Source organism: Scyliorhinus torazame, chromosome 6, assembly GCF_047496885.1.
Source record: "Scyliorhinus torazame isolate Kashiwa2021f chromosome 6, sScyTor2.1, whole genome shotgun sequence".
Taxonomy (NCBI): Eukaryota; Metazoa; Chordata; class Chondrichthyes; order Carcharhiniformes; family Scyliorhinidae; genus Scyliorhinus; species Scyliorhinus torazame.
Window position 1 is genome coordinate 176,591,735 of NC_092712.1, and position 26,809 is coordinate 176,618,543.

A 26,809-nucleotide genomic window follows, 5' to 3' on the forward strand; every position below is an offset into this window, starting at 1 on the left:
CGGGCATGCCACCGAAGACTCCGGCTGAGCAGTGAGACAGTGCAAAATAGCTGCCAGACCATGGCACACATGGCACCGGGGGAATATGGGGGAAGGACACCTGCTGCCGGTGGCCGCCAAGCTGATGGTCGCCCTGAACATCTATGCCACTGGATCCTTTCAGGCACCCAGTGGAAAACTGTCCGGGATCTCACAGAACTCGGTGCACAGGTGCATTTGTGCCATCATGGAGGCCCTATATGTTCAGGCAGATCAATACATCCATTTTGATGTGGACTGGGTCCACCAGGATGTCCGGGCAGCAGAGTTTGCCGCCATCGCTGACATGCCCCGGGTCCAGGGGGTGATTGACGGGATGCGTGTTCCCCTACGAGCGCCTGTAGAGTAGTGTTCCACTCTAAAGGGGTTTCACTCGATAACTGTGCAAGTGATATGTGACCATGAGCTGCGCATCATTCATGTCTGCGCCCAATACCCGGGCAGTGTCACAACGCCTTCATCCCGGCACACTCGGGGGGTTGGCTCCTGGGCGACAGAGGTTATCCACTGCGGAATGGCTGATGACACCTCTCTGAGGCCACACAGCGACGCGGAAACCCGCTACAGCGAAGCGCATGTCTCAACCAGGAGCATGATCGAGCAGTGCTTCAGCTTCCTGAAGAGGCAGTTCAGATGCCTGGACTGCTCTGGAGGAGCCCTGCAGATGCTGATGTCTGATGCTGAGAGGGTCACCCATATAGTGGCGGCGTGCTGCGCCCTCCACAACATTGCGCAGCAGAGGCGCGAGATGCTGGAGGAGGAGGATGGTCGGCAGGCCTCGTCCGATGAGGAGAATGCGGGGGAGGGCAAGGAAGGCCAGGGCATAGCATGACGCGTGCACTAGGGGCAATGCGCATGAGATGCTCTGATCGCTTCCAGGTTTATCGACTGAGGGGAGGGGGTGGTGGGACACTGGCCAGGGGCACGGACACCCTAACCCATCCCTCAAACTCCCCTCCTGCCCCCCCAACCTCCGCTGCACCCCCTCCGTTGTACACACCTGTCGCAGTACGAGGGGGGGCCCTGGGTTGGCAGTAACACTGGGTCTGGTCAATGGGATGGAGAATGGTGACAACCCGCTCTGCGATGCGCTCTGGTGCTCCGCATCATTTGACAATGTCTTACTCCTGCTCATGGTCGCACTTTCCACCACCCGCACGGCTGATCCCTGCATGCGAGCTGGACATTCCATTCCACGGTCTCATCGAATCCCTGGGGTGATGGTGGAGGGGACGGTCAGGGAGTGGGAGGGGGCGGTGAGCCCAGGCCACCCATAACATCCGATACGTCTTGGTGGGTCCCCAGACAGTACAGCAGGACTGGAGGCGGCCTGCTTGCGATTCCCGCCCTGCGACCTGGGTCCCCATTGGCGGTCGTCTTCTAGGGCGACCAGGCCTAGATGGGCCCCAGCTGCTGTTGGGGCATCCCAGGTAATGAACTGCCACCCTGCACTGCCCTCTGCCCACCAGATGGGGCAAGGACAGGAGGGGGAGGGGTCTGAGGTGCTGCAGTGTTCCCGCATCTCCCCTGCGGGAGTACCCGGGACGGGCCCCATCACCTCCTGCTCCCTCGAGGTGGCCAGTGGCCCCCGGGCTACTCTGTGGGACGGGGGTGTAAGCGGAGGTATCCCCCGAGGCTCCCCAACCACTTGGTGCTGCCAGCGCTGGAGGACCGCTCCGGTCTCGACCAGGGTCTGCATGCTCGCAGCCATGGAGCACAGGAAGTGGGCCATCTCCGTCTGGGCCTGTGCCACATCGCCCATTGGCTGTGCCACTAACCTCTGGATCTGTGTCACATCAGCCAGTGACTGCACGGGCCGGGGGAGGGGGCGATCTGAGAGTGGAGAAAGGTGGGGGTGAGGATGGTGTGGGGGTGTTGAGGGTGGTGTAGGACGAGGGTGGGTTGGTGTTAGGGGCGGGTTGAGACTTGTGGCAGCGGGAACCGCTAATAACGAGGTCTCACTTCCTCACCCGCGGCCAAACTCCACCCCGGCAACCTCCCTTTCCTTTGGCCGCCGACCACGTCAAGGGCTCTCTGCTCTCCCACTCCCGGCGTTTACAGGTGGCCTTCTCATCGGGCGGGCGAGGAATGGGGAGCAAACGGAAAATGACAGTGTTAGACAGTGCAACACATGCAGCTCAGAGTGTGGGTAGCTGGTGGCCTCAGTGGCCAAGGCACCCAGCCATGGCGACCGACATAGGTACCGACATGTGTTGCAGGGTGGGGGTTTGGCCACCCTCGGGTTGCGAGGTTATGAGTGCGTGGGGATGGGGTTAGTGCCAGGGGCACAGTGTTGCCTACTCAGCCTGGCGCTGACCTCATCTCTCACCTGCGTCCAGGCATGGTGAATGACAGCGGCTGGCAGCCTCCTTCCCGGGCTGGGGTACAGGGTGGCCCGTCACTCCTCCAGCTCGTCGAGATTCTCCAGCTCGGTGTCGGTGAAATGTGGAGCTGCGCTCCTTGCTGCCATCTTGTTAGCTGGGATGGTGTGTGTGAGAGTCCAATGTGCATATGCGGCTGCAGATTGTCAACCTCCTGAGTGGCAATCGCGAAACCGGTGTATCCGCCACCATTTCTCATTGGAATTAATTGTGTTCCAAGTGGCGCCGGTATGAGCCCTCAACTATTGCTGAATCGGTCCAGGTGCAGCGGTGGTTTTACTGTCATGGAATGCCACGAATCCTGCCCAGCGTCAACACTTAATCTCAGAAATGGAGAATCCAGCCCCTGACCTATCTCAGAGAGCTGCTGAGAAATCAGAGCCCGGCAGCTCTCGAATAACAGCAGTGCCACTGGGAACTGCACTTGCGACTGGAGGAGACAGGCTGCGCTTGCTAAGTGTTTGGGGGTCACACCAGGTGCCAAGCTGGCAGGTCACACCTGAGGGGGTTTCAGAAGAAATGTGAAGAGGGGAAATCGGGGAAGGGGAAGTAACAACTTGCCTGGGCATTCTGATGACGTCAGGGGGGCCATTAAATATTCAGTCGCTTCCATCCACCACCAGCCAGTTCAAGGAAATCGGCCTGAGCACCTGGTGTGGGCCATCAGCTAAACGTTGGCAGCAGTGGGATGAGGCCTTAAGTAGCCATTAATTGTCCACATAAGGGCCTCAATTGGCTCTCTGACAGGGAGGATGTCTGATGCCACTGCTGGCAACACCACTGCTGGCAGAATTCTGCTGGAAGCAGCAGGTAGGTGGCGCTCACCTGCTGGATTTTATGCCTCCCTGCCTTCAAACCCACCGGTGAAGGTGTGTACAGTCCAGCCCTGGGAAAAGTTAGTATTCGGAGGGAACTGGGTCTTCTTGGTCAATGATCACAAGAAGTTAACATACAGGTACAGCAAACAAATCAAAAGCAAATGATATGTCAACCTTTACTGCAAGAAAGATTAGAGCTAAAGAGTGAAGAAGCCTTAATTAAAGTGTATCAGGGCTTGAAAGGTCATATCTGGGATTCTGTTTGGGATTTCCTATCTAATGAAGGGGGGTCTTTCCAGGTTCTAAGTTAGCAGGTCACGTCTGAGGGGGTGTGAGACTGGGGTTTGAGGGGCTATGTGAACAGGGGTGAGTAACAACTTGCTTTCGAATGAGTGCAAGGGTGGGAGATGGTGGCATAGTGGTGATGTTGCTGGGCTAATAATCCAGAGATCCAGGGCATAGATTCAAATCACACCATGGCAGTTTGTGAATTTGTATTCTGTTAATAAATCTGGAATATAAAGCTAGTCTCAGTATTCGTGACTATAGACTGGGTAGTCATGCGTACATCATGATGACGTGTACACAAGAAGTGACTTTTCGGAGCATGGGAGTTCTCCCTCAGCACAGGCAAACATACAGCAAGTAAGAGATAAAATCTCTCAGTAAATGGTTTAAATTGTTCATTGCCAAGTGAGAGTACCTTTAAGAAATGGGTGTTTATAAATGGTGTGTAAATAAATATCTGTAGTGAGAGTACCTTTACGAAATGGGTGTTTATTACTGCAGTGATGTCAGAGAGTGGGTGGAGCTAGGCTGTCTGTCAGCTTTTTACTTCCGTTTTAGGCTGTTTGCTGCAGGGTGTGTTTAATTTCGTTTTCAGAGCTGGATAGCTGCAGTCACAGCCAGAAGGTGTATGAGTCTCTCTTTCTGTAATCTAAACACTGTAAATCGATCCTTTGGTGATTTAAAACTAATAACTGCTCTCAGTAGTGACTTTAACCTAATGTGCTTCTGTTAAAAGTTTTTTAAAAAAGTCTTATGGATGTTAAAAGGACAGCTTAAGGATTACTTAGAGCTGTATTCTTTGGGGGTTGTATTTGACTTAATGGTTGCTAAGATGTTCACTGTATGTTTTAAAAAGGTTAACTTGAGTTCATAGACTAAACATTGTTTTGCTTTAAAAAATACTTTTCCATTTCTGCGTACAACACCTGTACAGTGGGCCGTGTGTTCCCCATACCACAATCTATTAAACGTTGTGGGTCAGGTGAACTCCATGATACACTTTGGAGTTCTCTAAACCCTGGCCCATAAAATCATCCTTTGCCATAATTTCCATGCAACCCAGCAACTTTACATGGCAGGAACTGGCCGACTTAGATGGCATAGGGACTTCGCTGCATCGACCTACCAATCATCAATGAAAGCATGAAAACATTGCTGATAACTGGAAGATGTTTGAAAAAGAATGGCACGCCTATTCTTATGCTCCAATAAAGAACCTCCAGTAAAGAAAGACGGCAAGATTAGGATCTGCAGTGACACAGTTTACCTAAATTTATTTTATTCATTCATGGGATGTGAACGTCACTGACTGGGCAGCATTAAGAGTCAACCACATTGCTGTCAGTCTGGAGTCACATGTAGGCCAGACCAGGGAAGAATGGCAGATTTCCTTCCCTAAAGAACATTAGTCAACCAGAGGGATTTTACAACAATTGGCAATGGTTTCATGGTCATCATTAGACTTGTAATTCCAGATTTTTACAGAATTCAAATTTCACCATCTACCGGGTCCCCAGAGCATTACCCTGGGACTGCTGGATTACTAGACCAGCGACAATACGACTAAGCCACTGCTTCCCCATGAGTCACTCGTGAGACTCCACCATCCCATAAAGATGGTTAAAATGGTTATAGATGCCATGCCCAATGCTAAGGTCTTCAGTATCCTGGATGCGAAGTGTGGATTTTGGCAAATCCCACTGGATGAAGAATCCTTAAAGCTCACTATGTTTGTATTTCTGGTAGGGTAATCCACATACCTTATGGGAACACCACTGATAGTGAGGTCTTCCAACAATCTATGGAACAACTCTTTGTTGGACAACCCTGTTAAATCATCATCAATGACATCCTGGCCTAGGGTCGTATAATTTAAAAATATGATGCAAGTTTGCATTTGGTCCTCAACAGAATCAGGATCACACAGTTGAAGCTCAACCTTGCTAAGTGCAGATTCAGATGGTCCTTACGTGAGCCGCCTACTCACAGCTGATGGTGTGAAGCCATATCCGGATAAGGGAACAACTATATGGCAAATGCTCATTTCTGAGGATAAGCATGCTCTACAACGCTACCTCGGTACAACAAATTATTTATCTCAGTTAATTCTCTGCTCCAATAAAGTGTCTGAACCCTCTATCAGCTTCTTCACCAGGATGTGGAATGGTATTGACAGGTGCATTACACTGCTTTGTTCATCAAATTCAAGCATCTTCTCTCAGCCCCTCCGGTGCTAAAACATTGACGTTTGAGCACTTGTACTCTTATTAGCTGATGCTTCCCAGCATGGACTCAGCGCAGTCTTTATACAGAATGGCAGACAAATAGGCTTCACATCTAGGGGTCTCACTAACACCAAAACTCGTTATTCCCAGATCGAGAAGGAACTCCTTGCCTTTGCATGTCAATAATTTTATCTATAGTTGCGTTGAAACTGATCCACTGCTGCTCAGAACTATGTTTATGAGGTACCCTCAATAACAACGCTTAGAGTGTAAATGGTAAAGAAGGCTTTATTAGAGTAAGAACTATGCTAGAGCTGAGACATGTGCTGACTGCTGCACAGCCCATGAGGCAGCCCTTTATATATGGCTCACAGATGGGCGGAGCCAGAGGCAGAGTCCCTAGGGTTCCAAGCCCAGTCTTAAAGGGGACATCACCTTACATGATGATAAGGCAGTAACCGTTCATCGCAGTTTAAAAAACCTCTTCATACTGCATCACCATGTCTGAAGCATATGATGCTCAAGCTACAATATTACAACCTCTGAACCCTCTACAACCCAGTAGTGAACTATACCTCGCTGCTGTCCTCTCCAGGGCATCTTTACCCACCCCTGACCAGGCAGATCATGAGGAGGACATTGATATCATGGTGATTCTAGTATTGTTGTCCTGTAGAATTGACTAACCGAAAGATGCCCTGCAGACGGATCCCACATGCAAGCGGTGCCATGATGTCATTATGGAAGGTTGGTCACTGATGTCAATGGAGCTTTCTAATGAGCTCCGTACCTTCTATGCCAGGAAGAGGAGTTAACCATGTAAGACAGACTATTACAGTGTGGCCAGAGATTTGTCAACCTCGTTCTCTGCAGAGGTATAACACCCAACAACTCCACCAAAGGAACCTGGGGGTGGAAGCAACAAAGTGTCGGGCAAAGAAAACCATGTACTGGCCCTCAATGTATGCGGACATAGAGAGGGAAGAGTCCAGATGTACACTGTGAAATGTACTCAAGTTTCATCAAACCAGAGAACCGCTGCACCTCCAATGAGGTCCCAGACCTTCCATAGTCGCTCACGGCAGCAGATATATTCGAATGGAATTGGAAACAGTCCTTGTTGACTCATACTCAGGCTGCTATGAAGTCGACTATCTGCCTGGCATGATGAGCAACTCAGTCATTGGAAAGCTGGAGAGACACATATGGCATTCCACAGAGGATGACGACGGATAATGTCTGGCAATTTGTCTCCAGGGAACTCAAGGACTTTGCACACACATGGGACTCGCAAGTCGTCCCCGCTACACGGTTTGGTAAAGGGACAGCATTCTGAGCAAAGCACGTCCTCGCAAAATGCCTCTGTGACAACACAGACTTCTATGCTGCAATACTCAAGCTCCAAAATTTGCTGAGACAGGGCTTGTCCTTATCAGCACAGAAAATGTTCTTCAGACGTAGCAAAACCATGACCCCTGTCACCAACTCCCTTCTGGAACCAACAGTGGAAACAAATGTGAGTGGAGCCCTCATGAAAGAGGGAAAAGGCATGATGACTGCAGCGCCTGCAAACTCTGCACTTTAAAATTGGGTCAGTCAGAATGCAGACCACACGTGGTCATAACAAACTGGCTCCATAGCCGTATCTCCCAACCAAATAACTATGTGGTTGCTTCAGATGGTGCTCTCTACATCAGGACCGGAGTAAGTTATTACAGGTACCTGAACCAGCATCACCAACTGCCACAGAGTTCAGCATGCAGAGTCCACAATCTGCACCGGTGGAAATGGAACACGCCCTGCAGCCATTGGTGGACAACAACTGACACGTACTCCAAGCACAGCCAACTGGCACAATTTCATGCTCGGAGCTCCTGAGCAGACCAAACCACAAGTCCAAGGACTATGTACTGACATGGCTACATATGGGCCATTTTTATTTTTAAAGCACTTGCGGAAGAGAAGCAATGGGCTTTGCACCAGATGTAGCAGCCCAAGATTGTGCTCTGTACATTGTAAATAAAGAATGATCTGTTACCGCTATCCAACATGGTCATACATCTGTTGTCCCAGCTAAAATAGGTGGTCATGTGTACATCGTGATGGCATGCACACAGGAGCGTGGGAGTTCTTGCCCAGCACTGGTAGACACACAGCATGTAAGAGTGCTAAGACCTCTCAATAAACGGTCCCACCTGTTAGTCCTTTGTCATCATTTCCATACAACCCAGCAACATTACAGTGACCATGGAACTATCATCCATTGTCATAAAAACCCATCTGGTTCACTAATGCCCTTCAGGGGAGGAGACCCGCCATCCTTTTCTGGTCTGATCAACAAGTGGCTCCAGACCCATAGCAATGTGTTTGGCTATTAACTGCTCTCTGAAATGGCCCAAGAAGCCACAAAATTCAAGGGCAATTAGGGATGGGCAGCAAATTCTAGCCTTGCCAGTGACGTACACATTCCCATAAAAACATTTTTAAAAATGGAATTTCACTAGACTGATTCTTGGGATGAGAGGGTCATTGTATGAAGAGAGATTGAGCAGACTATGGCTGCGATCTTTCCAAAAGGGAACAAAGTCCCCGAGTGGCTAAAGAACTGGTGCAGGAGGGAGAGCTTCAGTTTTTCTGATGAAATCGCTGGGCCTCTGACAGAAATCTTTGTGTACTCATTGGCCACTGGTTAAATCCCAGAGGATTGGAGGATAGGCAATGTTGTACCGTTATTTAAGAAGGGTTGCAAGGATAATCTGGGTAATTATAGCCAGTGAGTTTGACGTCAGTGATAGTGAAATTGTTGGAAAAGATTCTCAGAGATAGGACCGATGCACATTTGGAAGTGAATGGTCTTATTAGTGACAGACATCATGGTTTTGTACGAGGGAAGTCATGTCTCATTAATTTGATTGAATTTTTTGATGAGATGACAAAAATGATTGACGAGGGAAGGGCTGTGGATGTTGTCTACATGGACTTTAGTAAAGCAATTGATAAGGTCCCTCATGGCAGGCTGGTGCAAAAGATTAGATCACATGGGGTCAGGGGTGAACTAGCTGGATGGATCCAGAACTGGCTTGGCCATAGAACATAGAAAAATACAGCACAGAACAGGCCCTTCGGCCCACGATGTTGTGCCGAACCTTTGACCTAGATTAAGCATAGATTATCATAGAAGACAGAGGATAGCAGTGGAAGAGTGTTTTTACGAATGGAGGTCTGTAGCTAGTGGTGTTCCACAGGGATCAGTTCGGGGACCTCTGCTCTTTGTAATATATATATAAATGACTTGGAAGAAAACGTAGTGGGTCTGATTAGCAAGTTTGCGGATGATACTAAGATTGCAAGAGTTGCGGATAGTGATGAAGATTGTCAGAGAATACAACAGGATATAGATCGGCTGCAAAATTGGGCAGAGAAATAGTAGATGGAATTTAACCCGGGCAAATACGAGGTGAAACATTTTGGTAGATTCAATTCAGGTGGGAGCTATAAAATAAATGGCAGAACCATCAGGAGCATAGAGACACAGAGAGATCTGGGCGTGCAGGTCCACAGATCCTTAAAAGCGGCAGCACAGGTGGAAATGGTGGTGAAGAAAGCATATGGCATGCTTGCCTTCATAGGATGGGGTATCGAGTTTAAAAGCTCGAAAATTATGTTACAATTACATAGAACATTGTTTAGGCCACATTTGGAATACTGTGTCCAATGTCACCGCACTACCAGAAGGACGTGGAGGCTTTGGAGAGAGTACAGAAAAGGTTTACCAAAATGTTGCCTGGTATGGAGGGTATTAGCTATGGGGAGAGATTGAATAAACTGGGATTGTTCTCCCTAGAGAGACGGAGGCTGGGGGTGGGGGGGGGGGGGCACCTGATATAATGATTAGGGGTTATAGATAGGGTGAACAGTTGGAGGCTTTTTCCCAGGGCGGAAATGACAATTACAAGGGGGCAGAGGTTCAAGGTGAGGGGAGAAAGGTTCAGTGGAGATGTAGGGAGGGAAGATTTTTACACAGAGGGTGGTGGTGGCCTGGAATGCACTACCAAGTGAGGTGGTTGAGGCAGATGCGTTAGCAACCTTTAAGGCTTATCTGGATAGGCATGTGAACAGACGGGTATAGAAGGATGCAGGCAATTGGTCTAGATAGAATACTTGATTGGCGCAGGCTTGGAGGGCTGAAGCACCTGTTCCGGTGCTGTATTGTTCTTTGTTCTTTGAGTGAGCGCGTTTAGTCGCATGTTTCCCAGCACTCTCAGTGCCGAGAAACACATAGCTATTCAATGCGACTCATATTGAATAAGGGGCCTGAATGGGGAACACGCAGCCGAGGCCGCACATAGCCCCGTTTTGGATAATGGAGAGTTCCGCTCGCCACTCCCTGTTGAAGCGCGAGATCGAGACACCATTTATAAATTGCGATGAATCTGGCAAGGCGTTGCGAGCTAGGTAGATCCTGGGAGTGGGGTCTCCCGGCTTTCAATGGCCACACTCTGCCGCAGCGAGCTGCTTTTCTGGTGCAGCGTGGCAGAGGATCGCGCCCTATATTGCTTAGAGTTTAGAGGAACATGAATTGACCTCATTGAATATTTACAATTCTTAGGGCATGATGAATGTTTTCCCCAGCTGGAGAGCATAGAACTAGGGGGCTTAGAATAAGGGATTGGCCATTTAGGACAGAGAAAAGGAGAAATTTCTTCATGCAAAGGGTTGTGAACCTTCAGAATTCTCCACCCAAACAGCTGTCTGAGTGCTTTTGTTGAGGATATCCAAGTCAGAGATTGATCGATAATATCTAAATCATATCAAAGGAATTGGGGATAGTGTGCTAAGTTGTAGCTGAGTTGGAAGATCAGCCTTGATCTTACTGAATGATGGAGCAGGCTTGAAGAGTAGAATGGTTCACCCCTGCTCTTATTTCTTTTTTTTTTTAAATTTAGAGTACCAAATTCTTTTTTTCCCCAATTAAGGAGCTTTTCACAGTAACTTCATTGAAGCCTACTTGTGACAATAAGCGATTATTATTATTAAGGGCAATTTAGTGTGGCCAATCCACCTATTCTGCACATCTTTGGGTTGTGGAGGCGAAACCCACGCAAACACGGGAGAATGTGCAAACTCCACACGGACAGTGACCCAGAGCCGGGATCGAACCTGGTACCTCGGCTCCGTGAGGCAGCAGTGCTAACCACTGCACCACTGTGTTGCCCCCCTGTGCCACCGTGCTGCCCCCCTGCTCTTATTTCTTATGATCTTATGTTCTTACCTGCCCCGATTTGAACGGTTAATTAACCTCCTGAAAAAGCTTCATAGCACTTGCTAACTTACGTGTAGTAATTGTAAAATGTACAATGGAGCTTAAAACATATTTATTATATGACAAAGGCAAACATAAACTAACTTATCCTCTTTAAAACATGAATAACCTTTTAGCCAGATGCTTCCTGATACATTTTCACGGCTAAAATGTACAACACAAATGAATCAACAAAGCTCTTCTGATGAATGTTTTTGTTAACAAATTAACAATTCTGTGCTTTATAGTCTGCCTCATTCTTCATCCTTTTATTTCTGTCTCTGATATGTACTTTCTTTTTAATATATGATTATTGTATTAAGCCTAAAGGCTCAATTATCATAAGGATCCACACAAGGGAGTTGAACAAAATGCCATTTATGAACAATGTTTGCAATTAGACTAATCACGGAGCTTAATCAAAAACATTGCATTTCAGAGCTCAGCACAACACAGTTGAAGTCTCTGTGATACATGACTAGCTGAGCAAATGCTGTCAGACGATATTCAGGCCGTAGATCTGTAAATCATTTGTAACAAACTCTGATATTTACCTTGTATTTAGATTGGGAGGTCGGAGTTTGGGAACTACAGTTCCATGATGGCCTTGGTACTCATACATGTGTGCCTGCTGGAAAAAGGCCATACATGTGCAGTTTATCCATTTTCAGGCTCGGATCCAGCCCTGTACACATGCGCAGAAGAAAAAGAAGAAAAGTGAAACAGAGTGAAACTGCAGGTCAGGTGACTTGAAGAAGAGTACCACTGCAGAAATGGCATCCCAGGGAGATGGACAGAGAGAAGGTCCCAAACAAAGTAGAGCATCACAAACCAGGGAGTGGGGACAGAAACAGGTCCCAGAGGAAAGTCCCAGGTAAGGAAAAAGAATAAAGATCAGAAACAGATCCTGTTAAGTTGAGAGAAAGGAGCAGAGCAATAACCTTCGAATTAAGGAGAGAGCTGAAGGGGGGCAAGACTTGAAGCAAGTGGACTTGAGAGATGCCTGAAGATTCAAAAAAGGCAGCCGAAGGATGGTGGCTCCGTGCTGTGACCGTAAGGGCAAAGGTATCCATTGGAGCAGTAGTGTTCTGATTGGCATATCCAAAGATCTGAAATTGCGCTTGGAAGGTGAAGCTTGAGTGTACGCTGAGCTTCAGAGGAAATGAAGTTCAGAATGGGAGATTGAAACCCTGGAGGTGGATCTTGGATCAAGCTATCTGAGTGGGAATGACATTTAAAGAAAATTCGAAAGGAAGCTCGTCAAATGTGAAGAATAGAAACTTTTGTGAAAAGGACAGAGTTTCAATTAGGCTGTTGGTTCACGGTGTGAAAAGCATCTGGTTGGTTTGCTGAGAAATCCACAGAAACTGCTTTAGATGTATCTGTCATGCATTTTGGAGTGTGGTGTGTCTGACCATGTTCGCCGGTTAATTTACATGTATTGCATACTTACCCTGAATATTATAGTATAAGCTAGATATGGTAAATAGTTTTACATCTTCAAATTTGTATATGTTTTTAAAGATATAGCAATATTTAAATAATTTTGTTGTATTCACATTGAGATCTTTCCAACCTCTGTGGTCAGCTCATTTTTCTTGTTTAAAAAATGTTTATTCCTTGTATTAATATTTCATCAGCAGACTCCTGTGAATTTGTTCAGCATCTTACTTTTCCTTTGGAAAAAAAAAGAGTTAGGATCTCTCAAGCCAGGTTTCACTCTGGGATCTGACTTGTCCAATAGTAACATCAGCTGGAATCGTAACCCATTGCACAGAATTGAAAATTTATCACTGGAACCCTGGATGATTGAAGCAAGTAACATTTTCTAAATTCCTTATGATGTTTCTGATGAAATAACAACATGAAGTTTCATTCAGATATTGCCTGATTATATTCTTTTGGATATCAAGTTCTCCTTTCTCCTCTTCCTCCCTTCTTACCTGCCAAGCAGCAATTATGCTACAATAATTTCACAGCTGTCAGATACTTTGGTAACCCATCTCCTGATACTGTTTATGTAAGTGAGTGTCACATTTTGACAACAAGTGTTGGCAAACTAGTCAAGCCAACTGACAAACATAATGAAAGCTGAAGACAGGAAAACACCTGAACAAATATACATTCTTTAAATAAAGCTGAAGTGAAAAATATTTGTTTGGAAATTATGCAGAAAAAAGTCGATTACTATAATTCAGTTCTTATCAATCTCATTTCTTTTTGATTTCAAAGTATTTTTTATTTGAGAAACCTTAACTCATCTTCATTCCAGGCATTTTCTTTTTGAACTTGCAAACAGGTCTGTTTTAAATAAATGGAAGTGTTTGTTATGTCCCCCGGAGCCATTATGCTGTTGTTTGAATGAATGGAACCAGAGTGTTAGACAACTTGAATGGATTTATACTTTAACATTGTTCTTACTTTTCTGACATCTTTTTCCTGTGTAGCCATCTGGACATGAACAGACGTTATTTCTCATACAGTGACCACCATTCTTGCAAGGAGGACTGCATATAGCTTAAAAAAAAATTTAAAAATAGTTTAATCATTGTGTACTGAAGTACAAGCAAACTAAGCAATCATCTGAAGTATTTGCAGTAACCCTGAATAAGGATACAGCATTAATAAAAAATGGTGTGAGCAGATTCTCGTCTTTCCCCTCCTGCAGACTTAATTAATGGCTCAGACCTCCTTCCTTAATTCAGAATAAATGTCTATATTTAGTGAAAATACTGCAGCGGAAGGTTTTTTGAATTAAGTTCTATACAATAGAATTATTAGTACGAAAAGATGAAATTTAGTCAAATGTTACGCGAGCTCCCTCACCATAAATATTATTTCTAATTTCATCCAGAAATTATACAAATTACAAGACAGAAGAGATAATTATGACCATTTTTGTGATAGTACGAGTCCTTTATTTTGAATTAATTCCAAATTCAATTCCTTGTCCTTACCAATGGGCGAGGTTCTTTAATAACAAAGCAGACCCATAAAACTAGTCATATATGTTTAACCGCAAAGCAGACCAGACTAACTGGTCTATAATTTCCTATATTACTTATTTCTTTTTGTTTTGAATATGTGTGCAACATTTGTAATTTGGAATATGTTATTTATAAAAATTGTTGGAAAACAATCCAGCGATTTCTTTTCTGACTCATTTACTATTCTGGATGGATACCATCAGGTCTGGTGACCTTCAATTTTTTGTTCTATTGGCATTTTTAATACAGTATATTTTTGATTTTTTTTTTTTTAAATCACTCGTAATGCTCTTCCACATCCAACTCAAAGAGTCCTTCAGTTTCTGTAGCCTCACATTTACCTTTAAATAGTCGTCCTCGTAACTTAATGAGCATCTTGGCTATTCCCTCACTTTTAAATTTTTTAAAATAAATTTAGAATACCCAATTATTTTTTTTCATCCAATTAAGGGGCAATTTAGCGTGGCCAATCCACCTAACCTGCACATCTTTTGGGTTGTGGGGGTGAAACCCACGTGACACATGAAGAATGTGCAAACTCCACACAGACAGTGGCCCAGGGCTGGGATTCGAAACCGAGTCCTCAGCGGCGCAGGCAGCAGTGCTAACCACTGTGCTACCCCCCCCCCCCCCCACTATAACCTCACTTTTAAGCCAAGATTGTCCCTTTTGTCACTGAGGGACGATTCTCCGGAAGGATTTCTAAGTATTGTAGCGAGTGGCAACTGCCGCGAGCTTCCGGCGCACGACCTAGCAAGGCTGGCAATGTAATTCAACATTAATTGGTCCACTTAGAGGCCTCACGGGCTTCTCGCCGCAAAAGACTCGCCAGCTGATTCGCCAGCACTGCATTCGCCAGCCCCTGGCAAAGCCTCTGGGTGGCACGGTAGCACAGTGGGTTACACTGTTGCTTCACAGCTCCAGGGTACCAGGTTCGATTCCCAGCTTGGGTCACTGTCTGTGTGGAATCTGCACGTTCTCCCTGTGTCTGCGTGGGTTTCCTCCCATATGTCCCAAAAGACGTGTGTTAGGTGAATTGGACATTCTGAATTCTCGAACAGGTGCCGGAATGTGGCAATTCGGGGCTTTCCACAGTAACATCATTGCAGTGTTAATATATGCCTACCTGTGACAATAAAGATTATCATTAGAAGGTCGAGCAGCACTTAAGTTGCACTTGCTCAGACAACCCCAGCCAGCTTGCAACAATGGCGCCAAGGAGACCAACCCCAAGATTCGGGACACTGACCTGGGAGGCTGCTAGACACAGTGGTGACCAGGAGGAATGTCCTGCTCTCCCGAAGGTCCAGGAGGGATAGCCATAGGGCCGTCAGTGCTGCCTGGGACGAGGTGGCGACGGCAGTGAACTCGGAGAGTTTGACCAGGAGGACTGGCCTCCAGTGCAGGAAGAAGGTCAATGACCTAAACCAGGCAGCACGATTGAGTAGACACCAACCCCCTCCCCTTCCAGCGATGCCTTGCCGCTCCCAGGGGAGCGCCAACCCCCCTCGCCCTTCAACCCCCCCTCCCTCTTCAGCTACCCCAACCCCTCCTTCACCCCCTGCCCCTCCAACCACTGTGAACCACACTTGTGGCTAATTTTGCCCACTCTTTGCCTCCGGAGGAAAAGCTCTCTCACAATTGCCGGGAGAGGGCCCAGACTGGCAGTGGCATGCCAGCTCAGTCCCAGCCTGATGATGAGTCTGTGGAAAAGGGTTACCCGGAGCTGATAAAGATGTTAGGGAACGACCGGGACATTCAGAGGGAGATGTCAGCGACACTGCAGCAGATCCATATCTAATTGGAAGAATCCCAGAGGTTACGGGCGCTGGAGATGTTGTCGGCAATGTGTGACACTGAGGCCAACACTGCTAAAGTGGCGACCACAGTGGAGAGCCTGGTGCATGATGTCGGCACCATTAGTGAAGGTGTCCAAGGATTTGCTCAGTCGGTGACTGCCATGGCTGAGGGTATTGACAGAATCTCCGCTTCGCTGGGGTATGTGACCCAGTGTCGACCTGTCCTGTGTGCTGGCTGTGAGATGCGGCCTTATCAGAGGGATGGAATTTGGACAGCTGATGGCCACCAATGACACTCCATGGGATGGATCCGGTTGGCATCAGTTGCCCCCTCCTCCTGCTCCGTGCCCATAGGGCACTGGGGTTCACCTTGGGATGGAGGGGCAGCTGATTCAAGCCCCGGCTGCCCCTGCATCATCTGGCTCTGCCAGCCCTGGCGGCTTCCCATGGTCTCCACCATTGTGTCGACGCTCTCGGCGATGCTCGTCAGTGACTGGGACATGCTCTGCAGCGCCTCGGCAATGTCCACCTGTGACTGGAACAAATTCCGCAGCGCCTTGGTCATTCCCATCTGAGAGCGGAACCTCATCAAGGTCAGCCTGCTACTGGGCCACATCTCCTAGCGTCACGTCACCAACTGCGCGACCCCTTGGACACCTTCACTAATGCCGATGTCATGCATCAGGCTCTCCACTGCAGTTGCCTCCCGAGCAGTGTTGGCCTCAGTGCCATGCATTGCCGGCGAAATCTCCAGCGTCCAAAGCCTCTGTGTCTCCTCCAATCGGCTTTGGATCTGCTGGAGTGTCGCTGACATCTCCCTCTGAATGTCATGGCCATACCCTGATGTCTCCATTAACTCTGGAAAAGCCTCTTCCACAGGCTCAGCATCAGGCTTGGACCCAGCTGGGTCCTGGGATCCAGCAGACCTCCGACTGCGGTCTTCCCTGGGGGTTTCTGCCTCCACCTGATGTGCATCAGCAGCTGTGTGGTGCTCACCAGCTTGTGCCCCAGACGCCTGACCACTAACATTTTCCACCGAGGTATGTGTATCTGCGCTGGTGGAGGGTGGGGATGACAACTTTGCCACGACTATTACGCGGATCTCTCCTCCGAGGTGGTATCCTCGGAGCTCTCCTCCGAGATGTTCTCATGGGAGGATGGAGAGGGGGCCACCTGAGATGGGCTGGCATCATCGGCTGGAGGACCTGCGAGAGAATGGACATGTGGTCAGTGGGAGGGATGGGTCAGTCAGTAAGGCAATAACTACTCATGTTTGACAGGTCCTTTCACTGGAGCCCGATGGTTCCTTATCCCTGCAGCGGCCTCCAGCATCCGCATTGGTGACCACTCTGTCCTCAGCCACCCCAGTCACCTCCAGGGCTTGCTTCTCGATGGTGGTGAGGATTCTTATGCCTGGCACCCCACGGCCAGTCTGGGCCCTTACCCAGCGATTGTGGGAGAGCTTTTCCTGAGAAGGGGCATTGTTAGCCACACGCATGGTTCACAGCGGTGGGAGGGGTGTTTGTGACAGAAGGGTTGGGGGGGATTGAAGGGAGAGGGGGAGGAGGGAGGGTTGGGGGTAGCATGGAGAGTTGGGGGGGGTGGATGCTCGCGTGGGGTGGAAAGGTCTTGAGGGGGGGGGGTGGGTGGCGGTGGTGTTGGTGTCCACCCACCCATGCTGCCTTTTTTCGGCACTGGAGGCCTGTCCTGCTGGTCACACCCCCGGCGCTCACAGCCGCCGACACCTCGTCCCAGGCAGCACTGGCTGCCCTATGGCTGACCCTCTAGGACCCTTGGGGGAACAGGGCATCTCTCCTGGCCTCCACTGCTTCTAGGAGCCTGGCCAGGTCCGCATTGCCGAATCATGGGGCCGGTATCCTGCCGCCATTTAAAAATAATCTTTATTGTCACAAGAAGGCTGACATTAAGACTGCAACGAAGTTACTGTGAAAATCCCCGAGTTGACACACTCCGATGCCTGTTCGGGGACACTGAGGGAGAATTCAGAATGTCCAATTCACTTAACAGCACGTCTTTCGTGACTTGTGGGAGGAAACTGAAGCACCCGGAGGAAACCCACGTAGACACAGGGAGAACGTGCAGACTCCACACAGACAGTGACCCAGCCGAGAATCGAACCCGAGACCCTGGAGCTGTGAAGCAACAGTGCTAACCACTGTGCTACCATGCCATCACTTTTTAAAAAACATTTTAAAATGTTTTACATTTTTTTGGGAGCCGGCTGGGGGGGCGGCTGGGGAGTACAGTACCAGTGAATTGGCAGGAGAGCCTTCATTCATGGCGAGAAGCTCGTGGGGCCTCGTTAAATGGACCCATTAGTGTTGATTAGCTTGCCCGGCTCGCTAGACCGAGCACTGGGAAACTCGTGTCAGTTCCTGTTTGTTACCACACTTAGAAATCTTTCCGGAGAATCGCACCCTTACAATTGTGTAACAATTCCCCACTTTTTAAGGGTGCAATCCACCTGCCGCATTGCACTCTCGCTTGAGAACGATGTGGCCGGTGAATTCCGGTAGAGCACTCTCATGGACTTCCTGGCAGTCTTCATGCTTCACGGGATTCATCTAAGTCCCGTGAGATGTTGGAATCAGAATCCCAGCCATAAGGGGTGGGACCAAACTGCGCGCACCAAAACCGCGTAATAGTCGGCATCTACCGGCATCGCAGGATCCAACGGCATGGGACCAGGCAGAACGGCACCCAGGGGGTCTCCTGGGCCATCAGAGGCCCCTGGGTGGTCAGGGTCACTGCAGCATGGCCCCCGGCGCTCCCCCTGGAACGTGGGCATGGCACTGACCAGCTGGCACCTTAGCACTGCCACCCTGGCAGGAGCACTGCCCAAGGCCATGCCCATGAAAGGAGGATAGAGGGGGGTTTGAAGAGTGGGGGTGTGCAAGGCACGAAAGTAGGGGCTTCTGGGACTTGGGGGGCCTGAAGAGGGGGGACCCTAGGGGTGTGGAGTGTGCCCATGTGTGTGGGGGGTGACATTGCCCATGGGTGGAGGGTGTGGGAGACACAAAAGTTCACTTAAAGATCAGAACACCCTTTCAAAATGGCGGCCCGATCTCGGAGTTCAGCTCTCCAATTATCAAAAACTTCTCAGTGTGGGCTAAACCTGAGAAACTCGCCAGGGCCCAAAAAAGTGACTAAGTGTCATTGAATAGCGGTGGGGAACTCGCTGGCAGAGCCAACGGGAAACTCTCTGAAAAACCTGCCACAAATGAACTTCGAAATATCTTGTGAGAATCGCGCCCTATGTCAGGTGGCAGGGGTGCAAATGTGGAGTGTTTCCCGCTGTGGCAGCCAGCACAAAAACCACCTGACTTCATTATTATGCATCCAGGTGTTTTATGCTGTTTTCAGTCGTGGGGCAGATCTGGATGGCGTGTTGTTCACTGTCGTTTCGGGGTGCCATATTGAAAAGGTGCCCGATATCACTGACCCACTAATGAAGAAAGAAGGTGGACCAGCTGGAAATGAAGATAATTCTCCAGGAGCTCTTTGAGGTTGGAAGATGGACCTCCTGAGAATGAAAATGCATCGCCAGGAACATTCTGAGACAGGTAGATAGACTCCCTCCAGGACACTGAATCTGGAATGTCCACTTGCAGATGCTTCCCCAACTCACTGATGTGGTGTTCCAGGATCTAGGGTGGCCTCCATCCTGAACTTTTGAGGCATCTCCAGGCATTGCTCAGATGAATACTGACATCTGTATGCCACGTTATTCCAAATATGTTTCACACCAGCGTGTTTTCCCACCGGCATCGCGGAGAATCAAGTGTGGGGGGGGGGGGGGGGGGGGGGGGCGGGTCAGGCCTTCATTCGCATTCCATTAACAAGATGCAAAAGAAGTTGATGCCATCCTCAGGCAGGTGTTCTGACCTGCCATGGGCGACACCAGTGGAAGATCCTGCTGTAAATACATATCAGCGTAAAACCATTTCCTGGCCTTCCTGCCATGTTCTCCCACTGTTCCCGCCGTCAAACCTGCTGACAGAAGCTTGGGAGATGCCCACCCTTGGCGTTTGTAATAGCTCCTGTTAATGCACTTGTATTTGATTCAAATTCATCCTTCCTGCTTCCTCTCAGCCCTGTTAATTTCTTTTTTTTTATTCCTCCATTTTTAAATATATTCCCATTGCTTTTTTCATTATGTACTCCTTCTTTCAAAGACAATTTTTTCTCTAATTCTCTATTGTTTGTGAAGCCCTAGCTTTCAATATTGTTCCTTTGTTCTTCGTGTGAAAGTATTTGACTGTTTATATACATTTAAAAAAAACTATCTCCACATTCATCTGCTGTTCAACCTGACAATTCTTTCAACAAATTAACCTAGGCAAGGTCCTTTTTCCTTCCTGTGCAACACCTTTATCTTCTACTGTTCTTTTATTTTCAACATAGTAACGGTTTCCCATTTTCTATCCTTTCTTTTGGCAATGTATTTGAGCTGTTTCATTCTACAGAAACAGTTTTAGCACCAGATCTTTACATTCAACTTAAAACAAAAGTCCTGAATGCATTCTAAGAAGATCTCCCCATTTTGACCACAAACCTTTGGTTTTTCCCGGCGCACCTTTGGATAGTTGAAGTTTCTGTAATTATAACTACTGCAAACTTTTCTAAACTGCCTAATAATCTCATCCTTGGTTTATTTCCAACTCCTCAACAACCTCTAATGTAGTCTGATTGTCACCGTACCATTTTTAACCATACTCAGAGAGATTCTGTCTGCCCATAACCACCAATAAAAATGTTCCTTTTCATGGTGTAAATCATGTCCTTTATTAATAAAGCCAGCTCTTCTGAAAACATTGGGCGGATCCTCTGTCCTGCTGCATCCGGTTTCCGGTGCGGCGTTCCCCCACCAGCAGTGGATTCTCCGTCCCGGCAGCCGGCCAACAGGGTTTCCCATTGTGGGCACCCACACTCCATCGGGAAATCCGCAGTTGGCGAAACGGAGGATCCCGCCGACAGAAAATCCAGCCCATTGTGTCTGGGAATAGTTATTGCCTGGAGGGTCCAGTTGAGGCCAACTCTCTATCAAGGCTGCATGTTCTTCCGTACTCCTGGTTCTCCAGATATATTTATAATGCTTCGCACATGTGTACAAGTGCAGCAATCTCAACATAATTGTATTCATAATTATGAAAGAGTTTGAAAGTGTGAATGGTGAAAATTACTGGCTTAGATCACATTAATCCCATTTCCTTTATTTTCCTTCAACACATTTTTATGTCTATTAGATTTCCTCCACATTGCTTTGTATTTTTTCTTCAACTTCCTCTATAAACACAAAGGATTGTCACCACCTTCTCTTTAAGTCTCATAATTTCCGTTACTATTCACTTGCTTTCTAAATATTTCCTTCTTACATTTTGGGAAATATTGAACTACCAATGATTCCATGCACAGACATTATGGCAGTGCAGTGAGGATTGTATGAGAATGGAAATATTGGCAAAATATACCTCTTTTGATTTGATCTGACCTTATTTATCTTTCGAAATCTGAACTCTGATAAAACTGTTATCTTAAACAAAATTATTTGGGTCTGTTTTTAAATATATTTTAATCTTTTCTTTAATCGACCAAAGTTTCCATCAAATTTCTCTGCACTTGGCATCCTTTCACCCTCTAAAACTTTCTCGTATCTAACCCAGTAAATTACTTCCCTTCTGGTACTTGTCTTTATAACTGGAGACACTTCCTACTTTACTAAAAGAAACATTCAGGTTCTTTATTATGGTTTTATGTGACTTTAACTAATAATAATTTACACACAATATTTTGCTAGAATGGTTGCAGTTTCTAAAATATTACCATTTTGGCATTGTGATCCAAAAAATCCATTCGGACACGTGCAGATGTTGGGTCTGATACACGTCCCACCATTTAGGCATACAGGGCTGCAAATAGCTGCTCATATTCAGAGAGGGAAGAGATTAAAAAAAAACAGAACTCAAAATGCTAAAAATCAAAAGTCATAAAAAGTAATTTACAGAGTTCATCAGTAGGGAAGAGAATTTCATTCCAGGATTTTGTAATAGTTTGGTTATTCTAAGGACACTGAACTTCCAAATAAAGCACATCCACTGCATTTCTTCAGTACAGATACTAAGTATCTTCCATGTGTTCTGAACCTGTGGAAGATTGTTTTCCTAGGGTTCTTTGGCTTTGTGCCACCTCACAAAATAAAACAGGGTGAGAAATCTGTTTAAAAATGCCAATCAACAATTTTCTCAACAGTTTGTCTTTTAAAAACACAAGAAAGTATTAATAAAGATACGCCTGGAGAATTCCCTCCACTTGAAGAGGATCAGGTGGATCCTAAAGGCAAAACTTGAAACATGAAAAATAGAATGCTTTATACAACAAAAAGAATCCTATGGTGGCACAGTCGCAGTGGTTAGCACTGCTACCTCATAGCGCCAGGGTCCCGGGTCATTGGGTGGCTGTCTGTGTCTAACTAACATGGTTCTCTCCATGTTTGCATGGGTTTCCACGGGGTGCTCCGTTTTCCTCACACAGTCCAAAGGTGTGCAGGTTAGGTGGATTGGCTACGCTAAATTGCCCCTTAGTGTCCAAAGATGTGGAGGGTAGGCGGGGTTACGGGGATAGGGTAAGGGAGTGGGCCTAGGTAGGTTGCTCGTTCAGATGGTCAGTGTAGACTTAATAGGCCGAATGGCATTCTTCTGCCCTGTGGGAGTCTATGGATCTAACTCCAGGCGTTTGGTAATTATGCTGCAGCAATACCATCTATTAGTGGCTTATTTGGTTTACGATGAAGTTGTAAACTGTTTTGAAGTCATTTCTGTTATGGAACTGGTTATCAGAATCAATTAACTGGTAATAGAATGGTACAGCTCAGCTATATGCAGTTCTATTTTAACTTTTTGAAAAAGTAAAGCATTGTATAAATAAACACAGACTATTAATTGCTGTATGCCACAATCTAAAAAGGTGCAATCAGTGAAACATTGTGATATAGTACAATGCAGCATAAGAGAGCAGGAAAGAGTGAAACATTAATGGAATAAATAATATCTTCCTTACCTGTGTTACATGTGGGACCATACCAACCAAATCTGCACTGGCAAACATCAGGAGATACACATTCACCTCCATTTTCACAGTGCCTATTGCAAACCACTGCAGGTAAAGACATAATAGGTAAATATTTGTCCAAGATACTACTTAAAAATGAGTCTTCAAGAGGAAGTACATATTTTTTACAATTATTTATATTGTGCATCAGAAGAGGTTTCCAATCATTAGAAAGTGCATATGCTGTATACAATTGAGAACACATTTTTTATGCAGCAGCAGCGATATAACTTGAAACAATTAGGGATATCATTTGTTTTAGAACATAAAATAGAGCATATAATTCCTGCAGTTTCCATCGAGTCTGCACCGACCCTTTGAAAGAGCACTCTACCTAGGCCCATTCCCCGCCCTATCCCCATAACTCCGCCTCATCTGCACATCTTTGCGCATTAAGGCGCAATTTAGCATGGCCAATCCACCTAACATGCACATTTTTGAGCTGCGAGAGGAAACGGGAGCACCCGGAGGAAAACTACGCAGGCACAGGGAGAACGTGAAAACTCCACACAGTCACCCAAGGCAGGAATTGAATCCAGGTACTGATGCTGTGAGGCACCAGTGCTAACCACTGTGCCACCGTGCCGCCCCCAGTACTGCTGATGTCAGAGAATAGGATGTATGTGATGATGACTATAAATCTGGTGGTTGTGCTCACATCCCACTGACGGTAACTTTGTGGAGGGGGGCATGGTAGTTGGATGTCCAGGATCTTTCCTGCAGGTTACTTTCCTTACAAACTTGAAGGGCTGGATCCTCTGGCCTCCCAGCCGTGTGTTTCTTGGCAGCGGTACATGGCGCGCCATTCGCTGGCAGTGGAATTCTCTGTTTCCGCCACTGACACTAGAATTCCATGGGCTGCGGTGCATGCTGGTGGGACCAGAGAATCCAGCCTCCAGCGAGCGGCTGGAGAATTCAGGCCTAAATTGCTCACTAGAACTTCAGCAGATCAAGGACGAGTTTCTCCGTTCGAGATTTTAAATGCTCTTGCCAGCAGAGAATTGGGACTGAGTCGCCCTGGAGCTAGAAGCATCGCCAGGGTGAGATTCTTGACTGTAAAAATATTTATAGTGCTGAACACGCCGGTTTCCTTGCAATTACCGATGTCGGGCCACCATTTTGAACGGGAGCCCATTTCCCAAAGTCCAGCGCAAGGCCCTGCACAATGAAAATGTTGACCCCCCCCACATCCCGCTGACAAGGTGTTGCATCCCCAACCCCATCAAGGGAGGGGTATCCTCCCCTCCCACCAGTGGGATAAATTGTCATCTTCCACCCCACCCCCCCTCCCACACCACACATGCATAGAATCCCTACAGTGCATGAGGAGGCCATTTGACCCATTGAGTCTACACCAACTGTCCAAAAGATCACTCCACCTATTCCTGCAACCCCATAAGCCCACCTAAACTTTTGGGGCAATTTAGGCAGCCTTTGGACACAAAGGGGCAATTTAGCATGGCAAATCCACCTGACCTGCACATGTTTGTACTACGGGACAAAACTGGAGCACTCAGAGGAAACGCATGCAGACACAGAGAGAAAGTTCAAACTCCACACAGACAGTCACCCAAGGCTGGAATCAAAGCTGAGTCCCTGGTGCTGTGAGACAGTAGTGCTAACCACTGTGCCATCATGTCCCATGAGGGTGACCCAATCCCCCACCCAGCCCCCTCAGCTGCCCCCCGCCCCCTCCCCCCCCCTCCACTTTCAGTTCTCCCCCTTCAGTCCCAGTCTCCTGGCATTGCGAATGGTGTACTGCCCCCTGGCACCATGCCTCTGACACCTTGGCAGTGACTCACTAACCTGAGACAATGGACCCTGAATGGGGCCAACGGGGTCAGCTATTGCTTATCTTTGCCTCTGCTGTGCCAGGCTGAGGTGAGAAGGTCCCTCAAGGGTTCTGGGGGTTGGGTGGCTTGGGCTGTAGATGAGCGGTTGACCCCAGGATTCTCCCCAGGATGGGGGCCCTCTATCTGGACTGCCTCTTCCAGTTCTGGGCAAACTGTCGCTCACTCTTGGCATGGTAATCTCAGGCAGCCATCTGTACAATATCTTCATCCTGGTTTGACCTGAAGTGACCTTCTCACTCAGAAATGCTCTGCCTGACAGCTGAATAGCAGGCTAGACAGTTCAGTGAAGAATCAAGCCAGGTACACTTTCCCTTTCCTAACATCTGCTCCCTCAGGCCTATATATTTGAAACTGGTGTTTTTTGAAGAGTCAGAACCTTCCTAGCAAGCCCCCAACATTGAAAAGGCTTGAAATCACCCCAAAGGCAGCCAGCATAATTAAGGACCCCACACACCCCGGACATACTCTCTTCCACCTTCTTCCGTCAGGAACAAGATACCAAAGTTTAAGGTCACGTACCAACCGACTCACCAACAGCTTCTTGCCTACTGCCATCAGACTTTTGAATGGACCTACCTCGTATTAAGTTCATCTTTTCTCTACACCTTGCTATAACTGTAACATTATATTCTGCAGTCTCTCCTTCCTTCCCTATGTACGGTATGCATTGTTTGTACAGCATGCAAGAAACAATACTTTTCACTGTATACTAATACATGTGACAATAATAAATCAAATCAAATCAAATCAAAAAAATCTATGTCCATTTCAACCCTCACAAGTGCCCCCAATTGATTCCAATTTCTAGGAGAAGGCTTGCGTCAGTCACAGCAATTAGCTTTCAACATTGGCATATGTCTTAGAACATAAGAACTTGGAGTAGGCCATCTGGCCCTTCGAGCTTGCTCCTAGATTGCTCTTACATTAATTTGAATTTTATTTCCCATCTCTGATTGTGAAAGATGTGCCTTGCCTCTAATGGAGAACACAAAGGGGTAGAGCTTCCACTTTGTAATTGACTAATAAGCCTGGTGCAAATTGTACTGCTTTTTCAAAGTGAATTTATGATTCAGGTTTCCACACAAACTAATATGCATAATCACGGCAATTAAAATCTGCCCATTAACCAGTGTAATTCAGCAGGTTTTAGTTATTTTTTTCTCTAATTAAGGGGCAATTTAGCATGGACAATACAGCTCCTCTGCACATCTTTGGGTTGTGGTGGTGAGACCCATGCAGACACGGGGAGAACGTGCAAACTCCACACGACAGTAAACCGGGGCCAGGATTGAACCCAGGTCCTCAGTGCCCTTAAGCAGAAGGGCTAACCCACTGCTCCACCATGTTGCCTATTCAGCAGGTTTTAGAATGTAACTTTAACGCCTCGTATTAAAAAATATTTCATGAAATTTTTAAGAGTAGTATCTTGGTGAAGTTTTATTAATAAAGCTGAAAATGGGTTCAATCAATCAAAGAAAATAAACATTTTTAATAAAAGTCCTGTAAGCAACCTGATTTTAAATAACGAAAAATTACTTTTAAACAACTACAGAGCAATTTACTAGTTAAATTGCTGTACACTTGGCAGCTTCTTAATGAATTAAACATTTTTCAACATTTAAAAGCTTTTGAAAATTGCCTATTTTTCTGCCTAAAATGACAGCTTAATCGTAAGACTCGCCGAAGGCCCACAAATGAGCAAAATAAGCATAAATGTGCCATGCTGATTAATATGATCTTGGGTTATGGACAATTCTCAGGCTGAGACTGTTTCCGGCACAATATTTTTGAAACCAGTTCAAAGATCAAAGAAACATAATTTGCACTGGGTATAAATTGTGCTGAAAATATCTCAATCCTTTGCATTAGTGTGGCTGATTTTGGTTGAATGCACCCTCGTGGAAACTTTATCATAAAGTGGGGATAATCATAGACGAAACATCTACTCTCAAATGCACTTCTGAATTATCTGTAATCATCTCCCTGTGC

The 26,809-nt window shown here is 46.9% G+C and overlaps 1 protein-coding gene across 6 annotated transcripts in view; it reads right to left on the minus strand.

The window, feature by feature from the left end:
• The window catches only part of vwde (von Willebrand factor D and EGF domains), a 456,813-nt gene that overhangs the window by 28,365 nt on the left and 401,639 nt on the right, over positions 1-26,809 (minus strand). For 5 of the 6 annotated variants that reach the window (XM_072509130.1, XM_072509129.1, XM_072509127.1 and 2 more), the window contains 3 exons: positions 22,917-23,012; positions 21,684-21,779; positions 13,475-13,570 (listed from right to left, as the gene is read on the minus strand). In XM_072509130.1, the coding sequence (XP_072365231.1) occupies positions 13,475-13,570; positions 21,684-21,779; positions 22,917-23,012 (288 nt within the window). The remainder of the gene's footprint in view (positions 1-13,474; positions 13,571-21,683; positions 21,780-22,916; positions 23,013-26,809) is intronic. The other variant, XM_072509128.1, reaches the window with a different exon arrangement.